Consider the following 26,838-nt stretch of genomic DNA (forward strand, 5'->3'; position numbering starts at 1 on the left):
CACAAACTCTGGAAGATCTGGGCAGCAATGATGTCAAGTCAAGATGCTCTTTATCGATTACAGCTCGGCATCTAACATCATCATCCCCTCAAAACTAATCAGTAAACTCCAAGATCTGTGCTTCAATACCCCCTTGTGCAATGGGATCTCGGTGTTACAGTCTCAACTGTCCCTTTGACTGTGTCACGGTTCCAACTGTTAATTCCCCATTTTCTCCTATTTCCCTTTGATGACGACACACCTGGTTTTCATCAAGACCCATAGCATAAGAACCCCAGCTTTGCACCCACTGGTTGCCAGATCATTGGTTTTGCCAGTGTGGTAATTAATGCTTCCCAGCCGCTTAGGATTGTGTGTCCTAAGTTTTGCTTCAGTACCAAGATTTATCTGTGAAACTCAGTCTCTCCGTGTCAAGATCAGTTTTTTAAGTTCTACTCCAGTTCCAAGGTTTACCTGTGAAACCCAGTTTTTCCGTGTCAAGATTAATTCTGCCTGTCTCCTGCCTTCCTGCTCTCCCTCTTGTTTGCCGTTCAATGTTCACGGCTGTGTCTGCATCCTAACTAAATCTCTGTGCCTGTGTCCTGCGTTTGGGTTCGCCTCATTCGTTGCAACACTTGGATTTCCTCATTTGTAGACCCCAGTCAGTTTGGACTGACAAAAACATCTCCTTCACAATCCTCATCAGCACAGGAGCACTGCAGGATAGTTTACTTAGCCCCCTGCTCTACTCTACACCTATGACTGAGTGGCTAAGGATAGCTCCACTGCCATATGCAAGTTTGCTGATGACACCACTGTTGTGGGCTGTATCAAAAGTGGGGATGAATCAGCGTACATGAGGGAGATTGAAAATTTGGCTGAGTGGTGTCATAACAGCAACCTCTCACTCAATGTTAATAAGACCAAGAAACTGATTGTAGTCTTCAGGAGAGGGAAACCAGAGGTCCATGAGCAAGTAATCATTGGAGGATCAGAGGTGGACAGGGTCAGTAACTTTAAATTCCTGAATGTCACTATCTCAGAGGGCTTGTCCTGGACCGATCATATAAATATAATTGCGAAGAAAGCACCGCAGTACCTTTATTTCCTCAGGAGTCAGCGGAAGTTCGGCATATCATCAAAAACCTTGGCAAACTTCTATAGATATGTGGTGGAAAATGTGCTGACTGGTGGCATTGTGGCCTGGTTTGGGAACATTAATATCTTTGAGTTGAAAATCCCATAGAAGGTAGTGGATTTGGCCTAGTATGTCATGGATAAAACCATCCCAACCATTAAGAACATCTACGTGAAATGTTGCCATAGGAAAAGCAGCATCCATCATTAGAGATCCTCAGCACCCAGGCCATGCTCCTTTCTCACTGTTGCCATCAGGTAGAAGGTACAGGTAGCACAGGACTTGCACCACCAGGTTCAAGAAAAATTACCACCCATTAGTCGTCAGGTTCTTGAGCAAAAGGGGATAACTACACTCCTTTAAGGACTCTTATCTTGTTATTTCATGTTGGCTGCTTATATCTGCATTTGCAGTTTGTTGTCTATTGATCCTGTTTATAGTTACTGTTCTATAGACTTGCTAAGTAATCCTGCAGAAGAAAGAATCTCAGGGTTGTATGTATGCTGATAATAAATTTGATTTTGATTTTGACTTTGACCGTCAGGCTAATCAAAACTCCACCTATTAACCCACCTCATCACACCCCCTCACCACTAAATACACATTACCTAGCTTTACTTTACGTACACACAATTAATCCATGTATACAACTTATACTTACACATTATTTTTCAGGAGTGCTTTTATATTTATATACTTATTTTGTTTTTTATTGTGTTCTTTATGCTTATTATGTTTTTTTAATGCTGCATCGAATCCAGAGTGACAAGAATTTTGTTCGCCTTTGCACTTGTGTACTGAAGAATGACAATAAACAATCTTGAATCATGAAAACCTTTCCCATCCATGTACTTGTTCAGACTTCATTCACAAGATGATATTGTACTTATCCCAACCACCTTCCTCTGGCAGTTTATTCCACGTAAGTGTTTGGGAGGTATGAGGACTGCTGTAGTCCAAATGAGGGTCAACGGGACCAAGTTTGGCAAGGACTAGAACCAGGCCGAAGGGCCTGTTTCTGTACTGTAGTGCTCTGTGATTCCAAAGCACCATGCTTTGTGTAAACATATTTGCCTCTAAGCATGAAAAGTATTTGGGATTTCAATTCTCCTTATGAAATTGTGAATCATATTCTCCTAATGAGATACAGAGAAATGATCCCATCACCATTGACATACCTGAAACACTTGTCCTGTAGAGCTTCTTTGGATGCCTTCATGATTCTCTTTCCTTCTGTAAATCTACACAGAAAGAGAATTATCATTATTCATGAGGATATTCAACGATAAACAACAGAAGAAAAATTATATTTCATCTCCCCATAAAATAAACTAAATGCTCTCCCTTTTCAACCTCTTTCTTGAATATTTGGTTCTTAGAATCATTCTCTTTTTCTTCAGTAAGTATATCCTTGCCTGGTTCAAACAGTATACTTGGTACCACAAACATGAAAAAGTCTGCAGATGCTGAAAATCAATTACCAGTCCGGATGAAGGGTCTCGACCAGAAACGTCAACTGCTTGCTCTTTTCCATTGATGCTGCCTGGCCTCCTGAGACCTCCCAGCATTATGTGTGTGATTGTGCGTTAACTTGGGACCAGCTCTGTGGATCTCAACGCTCCATCTAATTTGAGGCTCAAGGTGGGAGGTAGGTTTTGATGATGTCTTCTCTTAAGATTGTCCTCTGTAATCTGCCTCTAGACTGTGCTCTCTCAATAACAAAAACCTTCCTGTTCAAACCTTTTGGGTGTTCATAGTGAACTAGACCAACCAATGTACATCCCAAAATGGGACCACATTAGTGCCAGAGTGAATGGTTCGAATGTTTAGAAATGATTGAACAATTGACACAGATACTTACCAGAGGTGCAAAGGCTAATATTTCATTCAAATGCCAAGACCAATACTTTGAATTGTAAATTGAATTATTGTGACTTTGAGTATTTGTTTGAGATCATCACTGTTAATTTTCACTTCAAATTTGTCCTGTCTGATGTTAATATAAATTTGACTGGGGCATCTGTATCAAATTCTTCTATCAGTGATTTTGACCATTAGTTACTGCTATATGGCTGGAACATCAACTGCTTAAGGTTTTTAATATTGTTAATATTTCCTCATCTTGATATCATTCTCAAGCAATAATCCAGCCTGAAGAAAAAGCATTATAATGCTGATTACATTGTAAATGCATGCTGTTATTTATGTATTTATTCACATTTTATTCCATATTTTAACCTCTGACTTTATTTATATAATTCGTTGTTCTTTATAATTGTTGAATATTATTTTTGTCGCACATTGCACCAACACTACCACAGCAAATTCTAAATACTTGTATCACAAACAAGAGAAAATCTGCAGATGCTGGAAACCCGAAGTAACACACACAAAATGCCGGAGGAACTCAGCAGGCCAGGTAGCATCTATGGAAAATCCTTGATGAAGGATCTCAACTGTTTACTCTTTTCCATAGATGCTGCCTGGACTGCTGAGTTCCTCCAGCATTTTGTTACTCCAAATCTCCAAATTGTTACTGTAAATGTACAGTATATGGTGAATAAAGCTGATCCTTGATTAATATAACAAATCTTTGACAGAATGATAAAGTAAATTCTAACATTTATGCATATTTATTGCACATTCATAGAGAAATGCACAAAATTATGACAGGTGTACACTTTTCCCCCTCCGGTTGGGTGAAACAGACAAGAAGTAGATGCCTACATTTAAGGTGAAAGGTGAAATATTTAAGGGTGAATCTAAGGGGGAGCTTCTTCACTGTCCATCTTTATGGCTGACGAGTGGGAGGGTGCATTCTGCTATACCTACAAGTCTCTGAGTTTCTTGCAGTCACGTGCAGAGCAGATGCCATACTGACACATTTTGCATCCACAATCATTTCTATGGTGCAAAGGTTATCATCAGTAGGGATCGACGAAGACATGGCAAATTTCTTTAGTCTCCTTTGGAAGTAGGGGTGTTGGTAAGCTTACTCAGCTGTGACATCAACGTGGTTGGACCAGGGCAGGAAATTGGTGATGTTCACACCTAGGAACTCGAAGTTCTCCACCTCAACACTGTTGACATAGACAGGAGCATGTGTACTGCCCCCTTTTCTAAAGTCAATGACAGGCTCTTTGGGTTTTAAACATTGAGAGAAAGGTTGTTGTCATGACGCTATGCCACTAAGTTCTCAATCTCCTCCCTCGACTTGAGTCAACGTTATTTGACATGCAGCTTACTACAGTGGTATCATCTGCAAACTTCTGGATTGGAGTAAGAGCAGAATCTAGCCACACAGCTACAGAGTCATAGAAAAGTACAGCATAGAAACAAAACAGTTAAACCATTGAACCATTTAAATTGCATTCTCCCATCAATCTGCACTGGGACCTTAGCCCTTCATACCCCTCCCATCCAAACTTCTCCTAAATATTGTAATCAAGCTCACATGCACAACTTCTGTTGGCAGCTCGTTCCACACTCTCATGCCCTCTGAGAAAAAAAGTTTCCCCTCATGTTCCTCTTAAAGCTTTCAGCTTTTAACCCTTAACTCATGATGTCTAGTTGTAGTCCCACTGAACATCAGTGGAAATAGACCACTTGAATTTACCATATCTCTACCCCTCATAGTTTTGTATACCTCTATCAAATTTCCCCTCAAACTTCTAGAAAGTTTGCATATTCCAAGGAATAAAATACTAACCTATTCAATCTTTCCTTATAAACGTAAGACGTAATAAAGATTTTTACTCTTCACATATATGAAAGATGTAAATAATAAAGTCAATTCAATTCAATATAACTCAGAATCAGAATCAGATTCGGGTTTATTATCGTCAGCATGTGACATAAAATTTGTTAATTTAGCAGCAGCAGTTCAATGCAATACATAATCAAGCAGAGCAAGAGAAATAATGATAATAAATAAAATAAAACATAATAATAAATACACAAGTAAATTAATTACATATACTGAATAGATTTTTAAAAATGCACAAAAACAGATATACCGTATATATTAAAAAAAAGTGAGGTAGTGTCCAAAGCTTCAATGTCCATTTAGGAATGGGATGGCAGAGGGGAAGAAGCTGTTCCTGAATCGCTGAGTATGTGCCTTCAGGCTTCTGTACCTCCTCCCTGATGGTAACAGTGAGCAAAGGGCATGCCCTGGGTGCTGGAGGTCCTTAATAATGGGTGCTGCCTTTCTGAGACGCCACTCCCGAAAGATATCCTGGGTACTTTGTAGGCTAGTGCCCAGGATGAAGCTGACTAGATTTACAACCTTCTGCAGCTTCTTTCGGCCCTGTGCAGTAGCCCCTCTATGCCAGACAGTGATGCAGCCTGTCAGAATGCTCTCCCAGTCCTCCAGTCCAGGCAACATCCCTGGAAATTTTCTCTGCACTCTTTCAACCTTATTTACATCTTTCCTGTAGGCAGGTGACCAAAATTGCACACAATACTCCAAATGAGACCTCACCAATGTGGTATACAACTTCAACATGACATCCCATTTCCTGTATTCAGTTCTGTGATTTATGAAGCCTTATGTGACATTAGCTTTCTTTATGACCCTATCTACCTGTGACACCACTTTCAATGAATTATAGACCTGTATTCCAGATCCTTTGTTTGACAGCACTCCTCAGTGCCCTATCGTTCACTATGCAAGACCTACTGTGGTTTGTCCTACTGAAATGCAACACCTCAGATGTCTGTGTTAAATTGCATCTGCCGTTTTTAGCCCACTTTTCTAGCTGGCCCAGATCCCGCTGCAAGCTCTGATAGTCTTCCTTGCTGTCCACAACACTCCAAATCTAGGTGCCATCTGCAAATTTACTGATCCAGTTAATCACATTATCATCCAGATTATTGATATAGACGACAAACAATAATGGGCCCAGCACTGATCCATTAATCACAGGCCTCCAGTCAGAGAGGCAACAATCTTCTGGCACTCTCAGGCCGCTCTCATAAAGCCAATGTCTAACTGAATTTACTACCTCACCTTGAATGTGGAGCAATGGAACCTTCTTGACCAAATTCCCATGAGGGACCTTGGCAAATGCCTTGAATTTGTCCATGTAGACAACATCCACTGCCTTAACTTCATAGCCTTTCCTGGTAACTTCCTTTACAAACAAAATTTGTTAGACATGACCTACCACACACGAAGCCATGGTCTAATTAGGAATTAGTCCATGTCTCTCCAAAGACTCGCATCCAGTCCCTTAGAATACAATAAGATCATAAGGTATAGGAGCAGAATTAGGCCAATTGGCCCATTGAGTCTGCTCCACCATTTCCGCATGGCAGATCCAATTTTCCTCTCAGCCCCACTCTCCTGCCTTCTGCCCGTATCCCTTCATGCCCTGACCAATCAAGAATCTATCAACCTCTGCCTTAAATATACATAAGTGCTTGGCCTCCATAGCTGCTTGTGGCAATCCCTTCCAATAACTTTCCAACTACTGATGTGAAGCTCATCGGCCTATAATTACCCAATTTATTGTGTCATGAGTGTACAGAGAATAGAGCAGGGTGCTGAGGATGCAGCCTTGTGGGGCACCAGTGTCCACAATCATAAATTAGGTACTGTGCTGTGAGAGATAGAAGACCAATATGGGTTCTGGCTGCTGTACAGAGAAACCTCTTTGTTCACTGAGAACAAGGTTGTTGCTAAGTACAGCCGATGTCCCTGCTGAAACAGGCATCGCATGAGCATTAAACCTGAGACTTAAAGAACTCTTTGGTGTCTCTTAAATCTTTTTCAGAACGTCTGAAAGTGCTTTGTGGCCAATTAGATACTTGTTAAAGTGTGGTTGGTTTTGTACTGTGGAAACATCCTATTTATTGAGCAACACATGCAGAAAGCTAGAAGAACTCAGCACGTCAAGCAGCATCTGTGGAGGGGAATAAACAGTCAACGTCTCGGACTGAGACACTTCATCAAGATTCGAAGGAAGGCAGAATAAGAAGGTGGGGTCTCTTGAGTTTACAGTACCTCTCAAGTTTTGCTGGGGCAGTTGTGCTGGGGCAGCAGGCTGAGGGTAGCAGACACCAACAGAGTCAACAAACTCATTCGTAAGGCCAGTGATGTTGTGAGGGTGGAACTGGACTCTCTGACGGTGGTGTCTGAAAAGAGGATGCTGTCCAAGTTGCATGCCATCTTGGATAATGACTCCCATCCACTCCATAATGTACTGGTTAGGCACAGGAGTACATTCAGCCAGAGACTCATTCCACTGAGATGTAACACTGAGCGTCATAGGAAGTCATTCCTACCTGTGGCCATCAAACCTTACAACTCCTCCCTCGGAGTGTCAGACACCCTGAGCCAATAGGCTGGTCCTGGACTTATTTCCCCTTGGCATGATTAACTTCTTATTATTTAATTATTTAGGGTTTTATATTGCTATATTTCTTCACTATTCTTGGTTGGTGCGGCTGTAACGAAACCCAATTCCCCTCGGGATCAATAAAATATGTCTGTCTGTTTGTGTTTACAGTTTTCCTTGACAAGCCAAAGTGATGGAGATCGGAAGGTGGAGGGGTTTAGATCACTCTCTGTAAGCTATCACACAAAGGCAATTTACACGGAGACAATAACCAGAGGTGACAGATGTTTCGGTCATCACTTCACGATGAGGCCACTCTCAGATTGCATTTTGCCGCATATTGTCTTGATGATCACACTATACCAGGTGAGCGAGTAGGCTTTGGGGTTACTGCAAGTCTGTGTCTTTATTGACGCTTTGTTGCACACTTGAGTGCTCGGTGGGGGGTGCCGTTGCTTTTTTGCTGGTGGGGGGGGGGTCATTGCTTTGCTGCTGCTTATGCATGGGAGGGGGAGCTGGGGGTTAATTTTGGGGTTCAAATATTTAACTGTCTCTCATTCTTTGGGGCACTCCTCTGTTTCTGTGGATATTTGCAAAGAAAAAGAATTTTATGACGTACATTGAATACATTTCTCTGACATGAGATGCAACTATTGAAACCTATTGTAAGCAAAAGAAATTACATTTGCAAATATTTATGTATGGGTTTTCTCTGGGTGCTCCAATTTCCTCCCACAATCGAAAGACATGTGGGTTAGGAGGTTAATTGGTCACGTGGGTGTAACTGAGTGCACAGGCTCATTGAGTCTGTTAAAGTGCTGTATCTCTAAATAAATAAATTCAAAGTAGTTATATGTCACCACATATGGAAGGAAAAAGTTAAACTTGATTCCTCCTTAGTATATGCTAAAATACAATGGAAGCTTGTAGGGCAAAATGTTGTTAGATTGGAGTGGGATTGTTCTGAGGAAATACAGGAGACCCAGTCCACAACAATGTTTTGATAAAGTGAAGTGAGTACTGTACAAGCCTACAGTTATAACAGTGGAAGATGGTGAAAACTATGTTTTTCATGGAAAGGTGAGGTCACCGTGCAGGTGTAGGTACCAAATGCACAGAAAAGTACCACTGTAAGGGGTTTTGAAGGGTATAAAAGGAGCACCTTCTTGGTGCAAGGGAAGAGAGTTTTGCACTAGGCTAGGTCACGGTTGGTGGCTAGCACCGAGATAGGGAACTATACGTCAAGGGAGTCAGAGTATGCTTAGAGAGGGAGAGGGAGAGCGATGGGGGGAGAGAGAGAGAGAGAGAAAACTTACTCACTGGCATTTAGGGCAGCAGTGAAGGTCCTCCGTCTCTGTCTGTCCTTGGCCACTCAGATGCATTGCTGTTTCCACAAGTTTCATTTTACCAGTCAGGGTTGTTACCCCTGAGCTGAACCCCCGAACCTGGAGAACCAGTAGACCACTCTTAGTCTGACCTCTACCCTTTGACCTGTTAGCATGTGTGGCCCTACCAACAGCCAAAGAATAAAGCCCTGAAGCCAGCCAACATAGCTCCTCAGGTCATTGAGGCACTAACCAAAACTCCAAACCACGAAAAGGTTGTCATCCACTTGGAGGAGAGAGAGAAGAGGCTGCGTGAAAGTTTTATGGCATTCCACAGATCAGCTCATTGAGGGAATGATGAGTGCTATTTTGGTTTCTGCATTGCTACTACTTACTGCTGTAGAGATTTATTTTTTCTTTCGTATTGCATTTGTGCTAATTTTAATAACGTGTTTTCTTGTGGCGTTGAACATGTGTTTTGTTTGTGAATACATTTGCAAATACTCTGAGATGAACTAGGAAGTAATGCATTATGAAATTTAAAAAAAAAATTGGTTTACATTATACTACCCTGGGATTTATTTTCTTGCAGCTATTCACAGTAGAAGAAAGGAATACAATGGAACCAATGAAAAACTACACACTAACAAACACTGGCAGAAACACAAGATTTTGCAGATGCTGGAAATCCAGGGAAACACACACAAAACGCTGGGCAAACTTAGCAGGTCAGGTAGTATCTATGGAAAGAAATAAGCAGTCAATATTTCAGGCTGAGACCATTCATTAGGACTAGAAAGGAAGGGGAAAGAAATTAGAATGGTAAGGTGGGGGAAAGACAAGGAGTACACACTGTGATAGGTGTAGCCAGCTGAGGGGAAGGTAGACTTGTAGGGGAAGGGGGATGTAGTGAGAAACTGGGAGGTGACAGACGGAAAAGATAAAGAGATGAAGAAGAAGGACTCTGATAGAAGAAAGTGGACCAGACCCAAGGGGAGGTGATAGGCAAGTGAGAAAAGCTAAAAGGCTAGAGTAGGGAATAGAAGAGGGAAATTTTTTACCAGAAGGCAAGATCGATATTTATGCCACCAGGTTGGAGGCTACCTCGGCGGAACATGAGGTGTTGTTCCTCCAACCTGAGAGTGGCCTCATCGTGGAAGTAGGGAGGGCCGTGGACTGATGTGTCAGAATTGGAGAGGGAAATGCCAATGCACGAAAGGGGATAAACTGAGCAAATACAAAGAAGATAATGCTGAGAGCATGAGGCGTAGGGTCCTTGAAAGTGAGTCCATAGGTTATGGAACCAGCTCCATGTTGGGGTGAATGAAATTGTCCACATTGGTTGGAGCCTGGTACTTGGAGGGTAATAGCTGTTCCTGAACCAGGTTGTGTGGGACCTCAGGCTCCTGCACCTCCTGCCGGATGGAAGCAGAGATAAGAAAGCACGGCCTGGATGGTGGGGGTCCTTGATGATGGATGCTGCTTTCCTGTGACAAGGCTCCTTGCAGATGTGCCCAGTGGAGGGGAAGGCTTTTCCTGTGATAGACTGGGCTATATCCATTACTTTTCTGTTCACGGGCACTGGTGTTTCCATACTCCGATCTATTGCAGCCCCAGTGGAATTTATTGTGAACTTGTACAGATCAGAGGGCAAGAATAAAATATATGGTAGAGACTGTGATGTTGAGAAGTCCTAATGTACTCAGGATAATGGTGGTAAATTACGTCTGAACATGGTAAGAGTAAGTAAAGAGCAAATCACATCATATACATAGAAATAAATGAATATAGACTGAACAAAATAAAAACCAGCTTTGGGAGGGGGATGAAATTGGCAGAGATAGAGTAAGATGGACCATAAGAGACTGAGAGGAGAACTGTTTCACAAAAAGGGACAGAGAGCAAGAAAGAACTACAGAAAAAGGGGGCAGAGAGGGAAGGGGCTATAGCTGCAGTTAATGAAAATATCCAACAATGCTTGCGGTGTGAAATATGGAAGATAGAGGAAGGTTGGGAGAAAGGGAAGGAAACAAAGAGAATGCAGAAGAGGCTCAGAGTGAAGGGAACGGATAGACAGCGAGAGAGAGAGAGAGAGAGAGAGGGGGGGGGGAAACTGCGATATTTACCGTACAGTAGGAGTCAAGTGAGAAGCTGGCCCCGAGTAGGATGTGAGTAAATTCTGAAAGTCGATTCTGTGCTTTTATTTGAATAAAGCGACAGAATAGGAAGGTGTGGACGTTAACATCGAGACTCCCTCTCCCCAATCACCGAACATTTAAAGTAATTGGAATCTGCCCGGCGTTTGGAAAAAGGGCAGAAGGAATGTATCATCTCAACAGGATCTGAAACAGCAAACCTTGGTGTAATCCCACATTCCTGAAAAGAATTGAACGGCTAATCTGACATGCCGGGGGATGGGTGGCAGTGATTGAACACGTCTCAGTACTAAAAATACAAAAGAGGTTTACCCGAATTCTATCTCCACTTCGGAAATATCCGCCAGGACGAGAAGGATTGCCAGCAGAGCGAGGAGTCCAAACATCCAGCTGAATTCCAGGCGCATTCTGTGCCACACTTTGAAATGTGTTACAAGCACACTTACACTTCACCGGGCAGAGGGGCAATCTGCAAGTTGCTGATATCGTCACTCCCGAACTAATGTTCTCTGTGTGTGTGTGTGTGTGCCTCTTTCACTGGTTGTCTATGTGTGTGGGTTTGTTCCACCCTTTGTCCCTGATCTTTCTCTACTTTCTTTCTCTGTCCCCCCTCTCTCTTCCTCCTTCTCCCCCTCTCTCTGTTCCACCCGTTGTCCCTCTCCCTCTTTCCTTCCTCTCTCCCCCTCTCCCTCTCTCGCTCCTTCCGCTCTCCCCCTCCTTATCTCCCTCCCGCTGTCCCTAGTTTCTGTTCTCTCTCTCCTTCTCTGTTCCACGCACTGTGAGAGAGAGAGAGAGTGAGTGTTTTATCGGTGGTCTATGTGCATGTTCCACCTCTGTCTCCACTCTTTCTCTCTTTCATCGGTCGCTTGTGTGTGGGTATATGTCTGTATTCCACCCGTTTTCTTTCCCTCACCTCTTTCTGTCTCTGTCTCTGTCACACCGGTTCTCTGTGCCTTCACCCCGTATCTGTGTGTGTGTGTGTGTGTGAGAGTGTGTTTCACCCGTTGTCTACCTTTCTGTCTGCTTCAGCTGCTCTCAGTGTTTACCTTGTGTGTGTGTGTGTTTCACCGGCTTGTCGGTCTATCTGTCTCTCTGCTTGTTTCACTGGCTCTCAATTTTTACCCTCTGTGTGTGTGTGCGCGCAATTTCCACCATCCAAACGCAGTTGAATCCACTTCACATTACCCGCTGCCCAGATCTCATCAACCGCGTCCCTTTCTTCTCCTTGCCTCCTCTCGTTTCCAAGGTTTCCTCGGAATCCTGTGGGACTGGAATCCCAGCTCATGTGTATTTGCATAGGGCTGGAGCAACGCGAAGGGGGTCCGCAACAATAAAGTTTCTTCCAGGCGTCTCTCCGAAGACATCGCGAAGAAACGTTGTCCTTAAAGTGAAAATGTCCCTTGTCAAAACCCTGCCCCACCGGAGTGGCGCCAACCCTTTAAACCAACACATTCTATGAAAGGAAAACTAGTTATTTTGAGCTCATGTCTGGTCTTAAACGCTGCGTCATTTATTCTGCTTGCAACCCAATTTATTCAGAAATACAGCTTAGGGTTATTGTAGGAACATCATTATGTGGTGTCAGTCCAGCAATGTTTGCAGAACCTTAGTGTCCAATGGCAATAATCGGTTCCTAGACAATATTTTATTTGTAGACTTGCTTAGCAACTCCCTTAATTAGACAGGCTCATGCTGGCCCAGCTGTGTGTTACAGACAACCTCTAGATTTAATTGCTGCACCTTGGCGTCGGCAATTCCTTCTGTAAAACTCTCTTTCTTCCTTTTGAAATACGTCTATTCATCAAAGCTTGTAATCGTCAATCCCAAAATGCGTGGCCTGTTTGCTGAGACTGACTTCGGGTGCTGCCCATGTGGAGTCTGTGTTCCTCTTCCATACCTACCTACATGGGGCAGGTAGACAAATTGTTCCGTTCCTTCAGCAGTTCTGTCTGTTCTCATGAGGCGGGGTTGCTAGCTGCCGCTCAGCCCAGCTCAGATGGAAAGTGTGACAGCAGCCGGCCAGGTTTGAACCCGCGACCACTCCTTCGAGGTCCAGTGCGGATGCCACTGCACCACCCAAGTAGACTAATTGACTTTTGTAAATTGCACCCCTCCCCCCCCCCCCCCGCCCATCAGAAGAGAAGTTGAGGGGAATATTTCATCGTTACTGTGCTGAGAACGGAGTGAATTTTGAATTAGATTCCTCTGAGCTAAAAGTAGGAGAGAGCAGGAGGTTTATAATGTAAATGTGACTACAATGACAATTTATTGCACTTAACACGGTGAAATGGGGTGGTGATTAACACAACGCATTACAGTACCAGCAACCCAGGGTGAATTCCTGCCGCAGTCTGTAAGGCATTTACACATTCCCCCTGTGATTATGTGGGTTTCCTCAGGTGCTCCGGTTTCCTCCCACAGTTCAGAGCTGTCCCAGTTGGTAGGTTAATTGGTCATTGTAAATTGTCCTGTGATTACGCTCGGGTTAAATCGGGGGATTGCTGGGCAGAGAGGCCTGAAGTCCTGGGAAGGCCTATTCTACACTCCATCTCAATGAAAAAGTCTCAAGATGGTTCTGTCACAAGATTAGACAACAGAATCTGCAAACAAGCCATATATAAGGATAGACCATTACAGGCTGTGTCGAATAGTTAGGTTTGAGGGAAGTACGTAAAGGAGACAAGAGAGAGGTGGTGAGTTTTATGGATGGAATTCCAAAGCTCAAAGTTCAAAGTAACTTTCTTGTCATTGTATGTAAAACATATAATTCATTCTTTGAATGAATGAATGAAAGAGCAATGTCGCTGCAGGGCAGGAACCATTTGAAATGAACAAGTCTCGGTGAGAGTACTTTTTATTTAATCCAATGAAAAGAATGGAGTTTAAAGTGGAGCAGCTATTGTGTGAGTGGTCCAATGCTCAAGAGGCCTGGTGTTGGCTCAGTGGGCTTCAGTGAGAACAGGCAGGGGCTGAGGGTGCTGAGTCATTTATTATCATTTGGTTCAATTGTGGAACTTGGGCTAGAGTAGTTAGAGACAAGCTCAGTGAGAGGAGGCCGAGAAAGTGACCTAGGTGAGTGTGAAACTCAAATATTCAAAACAGAAAGCGCAGGTAATTTTTTTTGTTGTCTGTAAATCTTTAGTCTTTAGTTCAGTGCAGGCAGGATGGTTAAGCTGGTAGAATGCTCCTCCTGTCAGATATGGGATTTCAGGGTACCTAATAGTCTCCAGCTGCAGGATGTGCACCCAGCTTCAGTTCCTGACAGACCAGGTCAAGGAATTGGAACTGGAGCTGGATGTACCCAGCACCATCTGGGAGGCTGCAACCCTCATGGGTGAAACCTCTACTGAGGTGGTCACACCCAGAGTGCAGGCTTCAGATGGTAGATGTGTGACCACCAGAGAAGAAAGGGGAGTAAGCAGTCAGTGCAGGGTGCTTCTGTGACCATTCCCCTCAGCAGGTTTTAAAATAGCCATAGATAAGGATAAGTGTGGATCTTGCAGGAAAGAATTAAACTGGAGCAGGGCAAATTGTGAGAGCATTCTGCAGGAATGGGGAAGAGTTAATTGGGAACAGATTTTGGGCAAGTCCACCTGACAAGTGGAGGATATTTGAAGACCAATTGCACTGGGTACAGGACAGGTATGTTACAGTCAGAAGGAAGGACAAGGATGGCAGGGCAAAAGAATCTTGGATGTCAAGGAAGGTAATGAATTTAGTCAGGAAGGAAAAATAAATGTATATAAAGCTTAGGAACTAGGGCCAAACCGAGCCCTGGAGGCTTATAATGAAGTCAGAAGATAACTCAAGAAGGGAATTAGGAAGGCCAAGAATGGCCATGATAAGTCCTTGGCAAGAAGAATTATAGAATCCCAAGTCATTCCATACATACATCAGGAGTGGCGGGATAACTAGCGAGAAGGTGGGACCATTCAAAGATAAAGGGGTGAACATTTGCTTGGATCAAGGAGAAAGATGTGGAGGGTCGGGAGATCAGTGCTGAATGTATTGATATGCTAGGGCATTTAGAAGTAAAGGAGGAGGTAGTGTTGCTACTCTTAAAGAGCATTAAGGTGGAAAAGTCTCCAAGGCCTGATGGGATATACCACAGGTTATTGAGAGAGGCAAATGAAGAAATAGCTGGGGATTTGACCAATATCTTTACTTCCTTTCTAGTGACAGATGATGTCCCAGAGCACTAGTGAGTGGCTATTGTTGTTTCATTGTTCAAGAAGGGAACTAGGAATAATCTTGAAAACTATAGACCTATGAGTCTCACATCAGTGGTAGGGAAGTTACTGGAGAGAATTCTTAGGGATAGGAATTGTGGGCATTTGGAAAACCATTGACTGATCAGGGAGAGGCAGCATGGCTTTGTGCAGGGCAAGTCATGTCTTACTAACTAGATTGAGTTTTTAGATGAGACTACAAGGATGATTGATAAAGCTACAGCCGGCGAGGTTGTCTATATGGATCTTGGTGAGGCATTTGACAAGGTACCTCATGGGAAGCCCATCCAGAAGATTCAGATGCATGACATCAATGGTGAATTAGTCATTTGGATTCAGAACTAGTTTGCCCATAGAAGATTGTGGTTGGTGGCTAAAGGCATTTATTCTAGCTGAAATCTGTGATTAGTGGTGTTCTGCAGGGTTCTGTTATGGGATCTTTGTTGTTTGTGATGTATATGAATAATCTGGATGAAAATGTAGATGGGTTGGTTAGTAAGTTTGCAGATGATGTGAAGATTGGTGATGCTCCAGATAGCATAGATGACTGGCAAAGAACACAGCAGATATAGATCAGTTGCATATATGGGCAGAGAAATGGCAGATGGAGTTTAACCTGGCCAATGTCAAGTGTTGCAGCTTGGTAGGACAAATGTAAAAAAGACAATACGCTGCTAAGAGCAAGATCCCTAACAGTGTTGATGAGCAAAGGAATCTTGGGGTCCAAGTTCAAAATTCCGTGAAAGCAGTTGTACAAGTTGATAGTGTTTAAGAAGGCGTTTGGCATGCTTGAGACATTGAGTTCGAAAGTCGGGAAGTTATGCTGCAGCTTTATAAAACTCTAGTTAGGTTGCATCTGGAGTGTTGTGTATGGTTCTAGTCATCCCATTATAGGAAGGATGTTGAGGATTTGGAAAAGGTGCAGAAGAGGTTTATCACAATGTTGCCTGGGTTAGAGGGCATATGCTAAAATGAGAGGCTGGACCAACTTGGGTTGTTTTCTCTAGCATGGCAGAGGCTGAAGGCAGATTGGATAGAGGTGTATAAGGTTGTGCGAGGTATAGACAGAGTAGACAGACAGTATCTTTTTCCCAGGGGTGAAATGTCTAATACCAGAGGGCATGCATTGAAGGTGAAAGGGGGTAATTTTAAAGGAGATATGAGGGGCAAATTTTTTACACAGGGTGTGGTGGGTGCCTGGTTTGCACTACCTGGTGGAGGCAGATACATTAGAGAATTGAAAGAGATGTTTAGATATGCTCGTGAATGTGAGGGAAATGGCAGGATGTAGATATTATGTCAACATAAGGGATTAGTTTAGTTGGCCGTTCGATTACTAATTTATTTGGTTCAACACAACATTGTGGGCTGAAGGCCTGTTCCGGTGCTGTACTGTTGTAGGTTCTATATTCTATACAACCTTGAGATTCATTTTCTTGCAGATACCCACAGGAAAATGCACTAGAATCCATGAGAAACCATGCATAACAGAGGCTGAGTCCCTGAATGTGAGTTCACAGGGTGCGTCGTCTGTTCAGTACAGAGGTGAGCGAAGCATTCCGTGCCGGTCCAGGAGCCCGGTGGCTTTTACAGGTGCTGGCATACAGCAACTAAATATTGAGGTGGTTTGCAGCACACAGAAACTTCTAACAGTCAAGGACTGCAGATGTGAAACTGTCAGAAGCTGGAGAAGATTATAGAGGCAGGAAGTGATTTTAAATTGAAGTGTTGATTAACTAGTTCTATTGCTCTGTGTGTGTGTGTGTGTGTGTTTTGTCAGTAACACATGGGCAATCAGTGAATGGGACTCAGCAGGTCAGGCAGCTTCTATGGAGGGTACTAAACAGTAGATGTTTCTGGCCGAGACCATCTATCAGGTCTGACCCATCACCAAGGTTAATTTTCATAATTTTATTAGTTTGATTAGAGGCCACAGTTTAAGAATAAGGGGTAGGCCATTTAGAACAGAGATGCGGAAAAACTTTTTCACCCAGAGAGTGGTGGATATGTGGAATGCTCTGGCCCAGAAGGCAGTGGAGGCCAAGTCTCTGGATGCATTCAAGAGAGAGTTAGATAGAGCTCATAGATAGCGGGGTCAAGGGATATGGGGAGAGGGCAGGAACGGGGTACTGATTGTGTATGATCAACCGTAATCACAGTGAATGGCGGTGCTGTCTAGAAGGGCCGAATGGCCTACTCCTGCACCTACTGTCTATTGTCTATTGATTTGTTTTGATGCAGTACTGATGAAGGGTCTCTGCCCCTAAATGTCGACTATTTATTCCTCTCCATCGATGCTGTCTGACCTGCTGAGTTCCTCCAGCATTTTGTGTGTGCTGCTCAAAATTTCCAGTATCTGCAGAATCTCTCGTACTTATGAATGAATGGGACTTAGTGCGAGTTTGTTTTCAAAGATAAAATGAAGAAAAATATGATATAGGGTATCAAGCTATGCTGGTGGATCAGAGGTGGAACAGGATAGAGGAACACCTAACTTTCTGAGTGTTGATGGTATTGACCTGGTCAACCAGGGTTGGTCACCCTGTCAATGAGAGCGTTGATCACTGGGTCTAAGAATTTGTTCCCTCCATGGAACAAGCAGGGGCACCAAGGCAGTGTAGTGGTTAGCGCAATGCTCTTACAGCTCGGGGAGTCAGAGTTTGCTGTCCTCTGTAAAAAAAAAAGTTTTTATTTTCTTCCTGTGTGTACGTGGGTTTCCTCCGGGAGCTCTGGTTTCCTCCCACAGTCCAAGAACATGCCGGTTAGTAAGCTAATTAGTCATTGTAAATTGTCCTGTGATTAGGCTAGGGGTTAAATCTGTAGGTTGCTGGGCAGCGCAGTTCAGTAGGCCAGAAGGGCCTTTTCCAAAACAGAGGTCTCCAACCTGGGGTCCATGGACCCCTCGGTTAATGGTAGGGGTCCATGGGATTAAAAAAACATCTAAAATAAAAATGGTAGAATCTCTGTATTCTTAGAAACATTTCCACCAGGAACAGTTCTGTGCCATGAAACAAGGACAGCAAGCAATGCTCCTTCCAAAAAGTGCCATTAGTACTGGGGCAAAGCCATCGGTGAAGATCAAGTGCTACATGCACCTTGGAAGAAGATAGTGGTTTTTGCTTATGACTTTGAATAACTCTATTGGGTCTATCAAGTTAAGCAATCCCAGCAAACCTATACCCTCTCTTTATTTCTCTGTGTTCTGCAAATTTTGTGAAGGATTTACTCTATTTGTCACAGGTATATTAGAAAATCAAACCCACAGTGAAATGCATCATTGTCATCAACAGAAGTCCGAAGATGTGCTGTGACCAGCTCGCAAGTGTCGTCTTGCTTCTAGTGCTAACGTAGGATGCTCACAACGTATTAACCCTTCTCCTAACTCGTACATCTTTGGAATGTGGGAGTAAACCACAACACCCGGAGGAATCTAATAAGGTCATGTTATTTGACTTCTTAGCCGCTTGCTACACCTCTGGATGAAGCCCCGCCCCCTCAATGGTGGGGGTGACCATGGATATTGCATCTACATGACATGCAAGCCAGGGCATGATATGGAAGGCAAGCTGTTGCCCAAGCAGCCAATGAATCCGAAGGGATGGCAGAGACAGATACAGTTTGGCACCTACGAGAGTCAGCATTGAACTCCATGCCTTTGGGTCTCTAGCTCCGGATTTTTGTGTGGGGTTTACTCCAATAGCCTTCCCCTTTACTTGAAATAGCCGCTAGACAGTGGAGGTTTGAGTTCAGAGTTTTCCTTCTCCTAGATGAGCTGCCAACCACCGCTGAGGAGCCTAATATGCCTGAAGCTACTGGCTTTAAGGTGCCATTAGTCCACCTTTGCCCCTTCTCCTGTCAGTAGAAATGGTCCACTGAGCTTAGTCGCTAAGTCACCTGTGAAGGCTGGGAACTGGACTTGGTTGCCAGAGTCTACTTGAGACCTACACTGTGGAGAGCTTACCCCACTACCTCCCCTGGCTATGACAACCTTAAGGATCCACCATATAAGGTTTCAGATGCTGGTGTACAGGGACTCTAAAGTCACAACTTCTATTTTAACTTAATTTAAATAATACAACTCCGTTTTGTTTTTCTCAGGTGCAAGCGAATGACTTCACATTTACCTACAGTAAGTTGCATTACATACTCTGTCCATTTGCTCAATTGGTCTAAGATTTTTTTGCACCCCCCCCCCCCCCCACAATTCCCAATCACACACAATTTAGTGTGGATGAAAAACTTTGAAATATTACATCTGGTTCCCACCATCAAACCATTGGGAGATAATGTGAATAAGTGGGCCCAAGGTGCAGTGCTGCTGACAAAGAAGCCTTGCAGACGGTGGTTAGGGGAGCAGAGAAGGTTATTGGGGTCTCCCTACCTTCTGTCCAAGACCTCTTTCAGAGTCGATGCCTCCAGAAGACACGGTACCTCATTAAAGACCCCTCACACCCTCTCCATGAACTGTTTGTTCTTCTGCCATCAGGTAAACTTTACAGGAGCATCAAAACTAAAACCACAAGGCTACTAAACAGCTTCCTCCCACAGGCAGTCAGACTGGTAAATAGCTGCTCTACCTGACTCTGCTTTGGACACTTTTAACTTGCAATGGACACTTAAAACTTGTTTTTAACTGACATGTGGCTGTTGTGTTTTACTATTTATTGTTATGTTTATTATTTAGTGTTGCGTTTGTTATGTTATGATTGCACTGCTCCTGAGAAACGTTGTCTCATTCTGCCCTGCAGAGCTGGTGTACAGGTAGAATGACAATAAAGGTTTTGAATCTTGAATCTTATCACTGGAATATTCCATTAGTTAGTGCCATTTATTCTTACTTTGTGCACTGCTTTTCAAATAATCTTCTATCCATGCCAATATACAAGTTTTGCACACAAAGGTTTTCTGTTTATGAAAGCCTTTATGAAAGTATCTCTGAAAATCCACATAAACCACATGTACTGATTGTCCCTTATCTGCTCTACCAGTCACATTCTCAAAAGACACCAATAGACTAATCAAAAAAAATTTCCTTCCAGAATCCATGAAGACTTTGTCTAATCGTATTGATATTTTCCAAGTGTCCTGTTAGCTCACGCTTGGCAATAGACTCAAGCAAATCCCACCCCATTTATAAACACTCAGTGGCCACTTTATTAGGTACACCGGTACCCCTGCTTATTAACACAACTATCTAATCAGGTGATCATGTGGCAGCAACTTGATGCATAAAAGCATGCTGACATGGCCAAGAGGCTCAGTTGTTGTTCAGACCAAACATCAGAATGGAGAAGAAATACGATCTAAGTAACTTTACCATGGAATGATTTTTGGTGCCAGACAGTATCTCAGAAACTGTTGATACCCTGAGAATTTTTCACACAACAGTCTCTAGAGCAGGGTTTTTCAATGTGGGGTCCACAGACTCCTCAGTTAATGGTAGGGGTCCATGGCATTAAAAAACATTGGAAACCCCTGGTCTAGAGTTTACAGAGAATCGTGCAGAATATAAAAAACTTCAGAATGGGAAAGTGACTTTGACCATGGAATGCTTGTTGGTGCCAGACACTGTGGTTTGAGAAACTGCTGATCCTTTGTGATTTTCATGCATTACACTCTCTAGAGTTTAAAAAGAATGGCACAAAACAAAAAAAAAAATCCAGTGAGCGGCAGTTCTGTGAGTGAAGTCAAAGGAGAATAGCCAGATATGTTCAAGCTCATCGGAAGGAGACAGTAACTCAAATAACCACAGATTACAACACCAGTGTGCAGAGGAGCATCTCTGAATACACAACATATTGAACCTTGAAGTGGATGGGCTACAGCAGCAGAAGACCATCAACACACTCAGTAGTCACTAATTTAGGTGCAGGAGGTAACAAAGTGACCCCTGAATGTATACAAGGCTAACTAATATATACTTTCTGTTTTCTTTTTTTTTCAAATGATAGGGTTATGTTTTGCCATACTCCAATCCGTGGAAATCATCCATGACCTATAGGTTTCGGGGAAGTGACAACTGATACGTCCACCATTCCCAGTCCATCACAGGCAAAGCCCTCCCCACAGCTGAGCTCATCTGCAAGCTTTCAAAAGAAAGCAGCATCCATCACCAAGGACCTCCACCATCCAGGCCACGCTCTCTTCTCACTGCTGCCATCAGGAAGAACATTCAGGAGCCTTAGATCCTACACCACCTGGTTCAGAAACAGTTATTACCATTCAGCCATAAGGCTTCTGAACTGGCATGGCTAACTTCACTCACCTCAGCACTGAAGTGATCACGGAAGGCAACGTATGGACTCATTTTCAATGACTAGACAACCCACATCCACTGTATTATTTATTTATTTATTCATTCGTATTTGCACAATTTATCTACTTTTGCACATTGGTTGTCTATCAGTCCTTGTTTCTGCATACTTTTTCATTGACTCTATTGTATTTTGTTGATCTACTGTGAATGCCTGCAAAAATTTAATCTCAAGGTAGTATATGGAGACATATACTGTACTGTGGAAAAATCTTAGGCAAATATAGATCGCAGGGTGCCTAAGACTTTTGCACAGTACTGTAAATACTTCGAAAATAAATTTACTTGAGACTTCAAACATTATTTCCATGGCTGCTCTATCATCAGGCAATGAGGTCTCTGGGTCAGGTGACTCCTTGTCCTTGTCAGTCTCTGCCTTTACCTGATCTCTGCAGGCCACCTTGTGTTTCAACCTCATTCTGAGGCAGGCTGGATATTTCATAGTTACTCTGTATGACTCAAGAGAGGAGGGCCTCATCGGTGATTAAAGATACCAGAGATTGTTCGTTATGTGCTGTGTTGTATGACGTGGGTGAAGGAAGTCTTTCCATGACCATGACTGTTTCTGGCAAATTTTTCCACTGAATTGGTTTGCCATTGCCTTCTTCTGGGCAAGACAGGTGACCCCAGCCATTATCAATACTCCTCAGAGATTGCCTGCCTGGCATCAGTGGCATATAACCGGGACTTGTGATACGCACCAGCTTCTCATAGCAGCATCTATCAACAGCTCCCATGGCTTCATGTGACCTTGACTGGGGGGTGAAGCAGGTGCTGCATCTTCGCCGGGGTGACCTGCCGGCTAGCAGAGGGAAGGAATGCCTTACACCTCCTTTGATAGAGACATAACTCTACCCCACCACCCCAGATACCAGAGTATCTAATCCAAATGCAGAAATGAAAACGATTCCATGCAAATAGCATATCACTTACACACAGCCAGCTTGACAAGATAGCTCTAATATCAAAACTGCAGAAGGAAGCCAACAATGAAGAATTGAAATTAGCATCTTTTGAAGCAAATTGTTTTGGGAATAATGGCTCTTGGCCAACCAATCACAATACTCCTTTGTTATCTGCTCCGCTCTTATCACTTATTCATTACAATTGCATTGTAAGCATCTCACCCTGCTTGTAGCCCAGTCTCTGGAAAGTGGGAACATGACAAAACGTTCTTGTGTGACTTTGTGAATTATAACACACAGTTAACTTTCGGAAAGTACGGTAAAACACCGAGAATCCAGCATCCTCGGGACTTTGATGGTGCTGGATTGAAAGCAACATCAGAGATGCCCACCACCCAGGTCACGCTCTCCTCTCACTGCTGCCTTCAGGTAAAAGGTACAAGAGCCTCAGGACTTGCACCACCAGATTCAAAAACAGTTGCTACCCATCAACCACCAGGCTCTTGAATAAAAGGGGATCACCACTTTCACTTGCCTCATCAATGAAATGTTCCTACAACCAATAATCTCATTTTAAGGACTCTTTATCTCATTATCTTATGTCTTTATTATTTATTACTATTTATTTATATTTGCATTTGCACAGTTTGTTGTCTTCTGCACTTTGGTTGATCTTTCACTGATCCTGTTATGGTCAATATTCTATAGATTTGCTGAGGATGCCCACAAGAAAATGAATCTCGGGGTGGGGTTGTCTGTGGTGTCATAGATGTACTTTAATAATAAAATTTACTTTGTAAAGATTAAAGCAGCACATTTTTCAATTTTGTCTTAGTTGTTAAGCATTTGTACAATATATTTTCCAGTGAACCAGGAGAATTTAAAGGGACCATACGAAACCAGACTCTGTTGAGTTTAAAAGTCAGTGGTCCATGGCAGGCAGGTCTGGAGGACCAAGGTCAGGTGGCAGGTCTGGATGTCAGACTCCAGTGATCCTCAAGAATGGAGGTCAGAATGGCAGGTGTTGAGGGTCAAGGCCTACCACCCATGAGGTCAAGGATGATAGTTGGTGGACCTTGAGAATGAGGGCCAGTGATCCCTGTCGGGGGTGGGAGTAGGAAGGAGCTTATGTTGCAGTTCATAAGCTCAAGACGTTCTGTAGATACTGGAATCCAGAGCAACAAACATAAAATGCTGGAGAATCCCAATGCTGATGAAAGGTCTCGGCCGGAAATGTCAGCTGCTTATTCCCCTCCATAGGTTCTGCCTGATGTGTTGTGTTTGTTATTTTCCTTTCATTGCATCTGTCTTGTTGTATGTTGGCTGCATGACGTTCTGCTGAATATTGTGGCCATGCTATGTTGGTGCTGTAATGTGTGGCAACATTTGTGGGCTGTCCCCAGCAAATCCTTGGGTTGTGTTGGATGTTGATACAAATGACACATTTCACTGTATGTTTTGAAGTACATTTGACTAATAAATCTAATCGAAAAACAGCTTGAGAAGAGGGGCCCAGTGAGGTTAAAGGGAGTGTGAGAACCAAGCTCCAGTGTTTTTATATGTGGAGAGGGGAAACTGAAAGTACTGCAGATCTGGTTCTGAGTTGAGGTGTGAAACGAGAATTGGCTGGAGTTGATCATGTAAGTAAAACAAAAACTTGTTTGTGGGAATGGGGTTCTCTGTAACTGGAAGAACTTGGCTATCAGGTGTGATCTGCTCTCAAGACTGCTGTACTTGGTGTAGGTGCTAACTTCTCTGCCTCAGTAATAACCCAGGATACCTTCTAGCTTATTTGGAGATCCAAGATGGAATGATCTTGTTGCACAAGTCCCCAGAGAATTGGGCACAAGTGTACCCAATGTCACCATCATCCTAAAGACCACCTTGATGTGTGGCTGTATCATTTGATGATTGGACACCAAGTGCCACTGTACATTGAGGTTTTACCAGTCCTCATTGTTGTGGAGAACAGCCCTGGCCTCTCTACTGCATAATGCCGAAGTCAGCTGGACGTTGCTACATAACCCATCCTTTGTGGAAGAGTTCTTCCAACTAACCACCTTTGATCTCAAGTCCATCAGGCAGTTGTCAGTGTAGAACATCCTGCAGACACTATGGGAGCAAGGCACTATGGAATCGATGGGTTTCTTCCCTGAGCATATAGTTCAAATCATCTGGTAGCATGCCTCATCACCAGATCTGACCAGCAAGCACCAAGACTTCACTTGGCTGGTATTGAGAGAGGCTCTTCAAATCAGATCCTTCCTGTACAGGCAACATGTCAACCCCACTGTACACTGCCGTTCGGCTGTCTGTGGCAGGTAAGAAATGTTTTTCTTTTCAGACTGTGTGGAGACAGATGCAAGAGTTTGTGGTCTTGTTTATCCCTGGCAGTACCAGAGGACTCTCTGATCCACAGGCTGCTCCCCCAGGAACACATGCTGAGGCAGACGTCAAGTGCTGCTGGAAGATTATCAACTTGGTGAAAAATGTCCTTTGGTCTGTCTGAAATTTGTTGGCCTTCCAGCACATGGAGACGCTTGTAAGGGTGTGCTGCCAGGTAATACCAGGAAGGGAATGCTGCTGATTGGTTCATTCCAGGCAGCAGGAGTATGTGCTGAGATTGCACTGAAGCTTGGGGAAGCTGATGCTAAGCTTCAGTAAGGATAGACCACAGTCTAAGTTACTTCCCATAACACACACGTAAGGCAGAGTTGGATGGGGAAGCCCCTCAAACAACGAAAGGGTGTATCAGCCAAAGGGTTGATCTCAGGTTGTCTGCCTGTGACTAGTGGTGTTCCTCAGGGGCTGGTGTTGGGTCGGTTACTTTTCACCTTGTATCATGATCATCTGGATGGTTGAATTGATGGCTTTGTGGCAAAGTTTACAGCTGGTACAAAGATCAGTGGAATGGCGGGTAGTTTGCAGAAGGACTTGGACAGATTAGGAGAATGGGCAATGGGGTGGCAGATGGAATGCAGTGTAGGAAGCTGGATTGCTGTGCACTTTTGTAGAAGGAATAGAAGCACAATATTTTCTAAATGGGATGTGAGCTCAGGAAACGGAAGTGCAAAGGAACTTGGAAGTTGTAGTGCAGAATTCTCGAAAGGTTAACTTGCAGACTGAGCCAATACTAAGGAACTCAAATGCAACGTTAGCATTCATTTTGAGGCGTCTAGATATGAAAGCAAGGCTTTATAAAGAATTGATCAGACCACATTTGGATAATTGTGTCTTGTTTTGGGCCACATATCTATTCTAGCACAGCTTTGTGGGCCAAAGGGCCCGTAGCGTGCTGTAGGTTTTCTATGCTTCTATGTTTTTTGTTTCATTGGAGAGGGTCCATAGGAGGTTTACAAGAACGATCCCAGGAATGAAAGAGTTAATGTATGAGGAGTGTTTGGTGCCTCTGGGCTCTCTGGAGTTTGGAAGAATGATGTGGAGGAGAGGAATCTTATTGTAGCCTATGTAGAATGGACGTGGGGAAGATGTTTCCAGCAGTGGGAGAATCCAGAGGGCACAAGCTCAGAACAGAAAGATGTCCTTTTGAACAGAGATGAGGAGGAATTTCTTTAGCCAGAGGATGGCGAATCTGTGGAGCTCATTGCCACAGGAGGCCGTGAAGGCTGAGCCACTGGGTATATTTAATTTGGAGGTTGATAGATTATTGGATATTAAGCATGTCAAAGATTACAGGGAGCAGGCAGGAGAGTTGGGCTGTGGGAAAAATAAATCAGCCTTGCTTGAATGATGGATCAGACAGGAGGGGCTGAATGGCCTAATTTTGTTCGTATGTCTTATGGTCTTATGGGGTTTTGGGCCATGTAAATAGCTATGGTATAATGATTTAAAAAATAAGTTTACACTACAGAATGTAAAAAAAATTGCACTGTTTATTCTTCTCTATATTCTTCTCTTTATTATGAACAAAGTTTATTACAGAAATACAAAAATATTCTGAAAAATCATGGGTAGCAGTTCCTCGGAGTTTTATTGTAGAAGGAATTCTGGAGCTGATGGAAAAACACAAAACAGTGAAGTGCTTAGGAATAGTTGACTATCACTATGGTAAGCAAAGCAATTACCATTGTTGGAGCTTCACCTCTAAGTACTGGAGTAGCCCTCTAGGATATCTTGATAAACAGAAAAAATTGCTTCAACATTACCAAGGGCTGATTCATCCCCCTACCATACATGAAACTGCAAATGTACTTTAAACCTAATCCTGAGAATGCTATGAATTAATAAGTATTCGATATTTGCAACTGTGAATCATAATAACCATCTTAAGGAACACAGAATGATTTCTCCACCACTGTATGTCATCTACACATAGGTTTCTGATGAAGGCAGTGATTCAGCTGTCCGATCTCATTCTAATGGAATACCAGTCCAACCTGCTTCCCATTATAGTATCTGACTGATTTAATTGAGTGCATCTTAGTCTTTGAA

General features: G+C 43.3%; 1 protein-coding gene across 1 annotated transcript in view; it reads right to left on the minus strand.

Annotated features, from left to right (window-relative positions):
• The window catches only part of st8sia2 (ST8 alpha-N-acetyl-neuraminide alpha-2,8-sialyltransferase 2), a 68,268-nt gene extending 56,718 nt beyond the window's left edge, over positions 1 to 11,550 (minus strand). The window contains exons 1-2 of the mRNA XM_059952928.1: positions 11,252 to 11,550; positions 2,296 to 2,358 (exon numbers count right to left, since the gene is read on the minus strand). Of these exons, the coding sequence (XP_059808911.1) occupies positions 2,296 to 2,358; positions 11,252 to 11,346 (158 nt within the window). The 5' untranslated portion in view covers positions 11,347 to 11,550. The remainder of the gene's footprint in view (positions 1 to 2,295; positions 2,359 to 11,251) is intronic.
• Between the last annotated feature and the right edge of the window lie 15,288 nt (positions 11,551 to 26,838).

Source organism: Hypanus sabinus, chromosome 28 (assembly GCF_030144855.1).
Source record: "Hypanus sabinus isolate sHypSab1 chromosome 28, sHypSab1.hap1, whole genome shotgun sequence".
Lineage (NCBI taxonomy): Eukaryota > Metazoa > Chordata > Chondrichthyes > Myliobatiformes > Dasyatidae > Hypanus > Hypanus sabinus.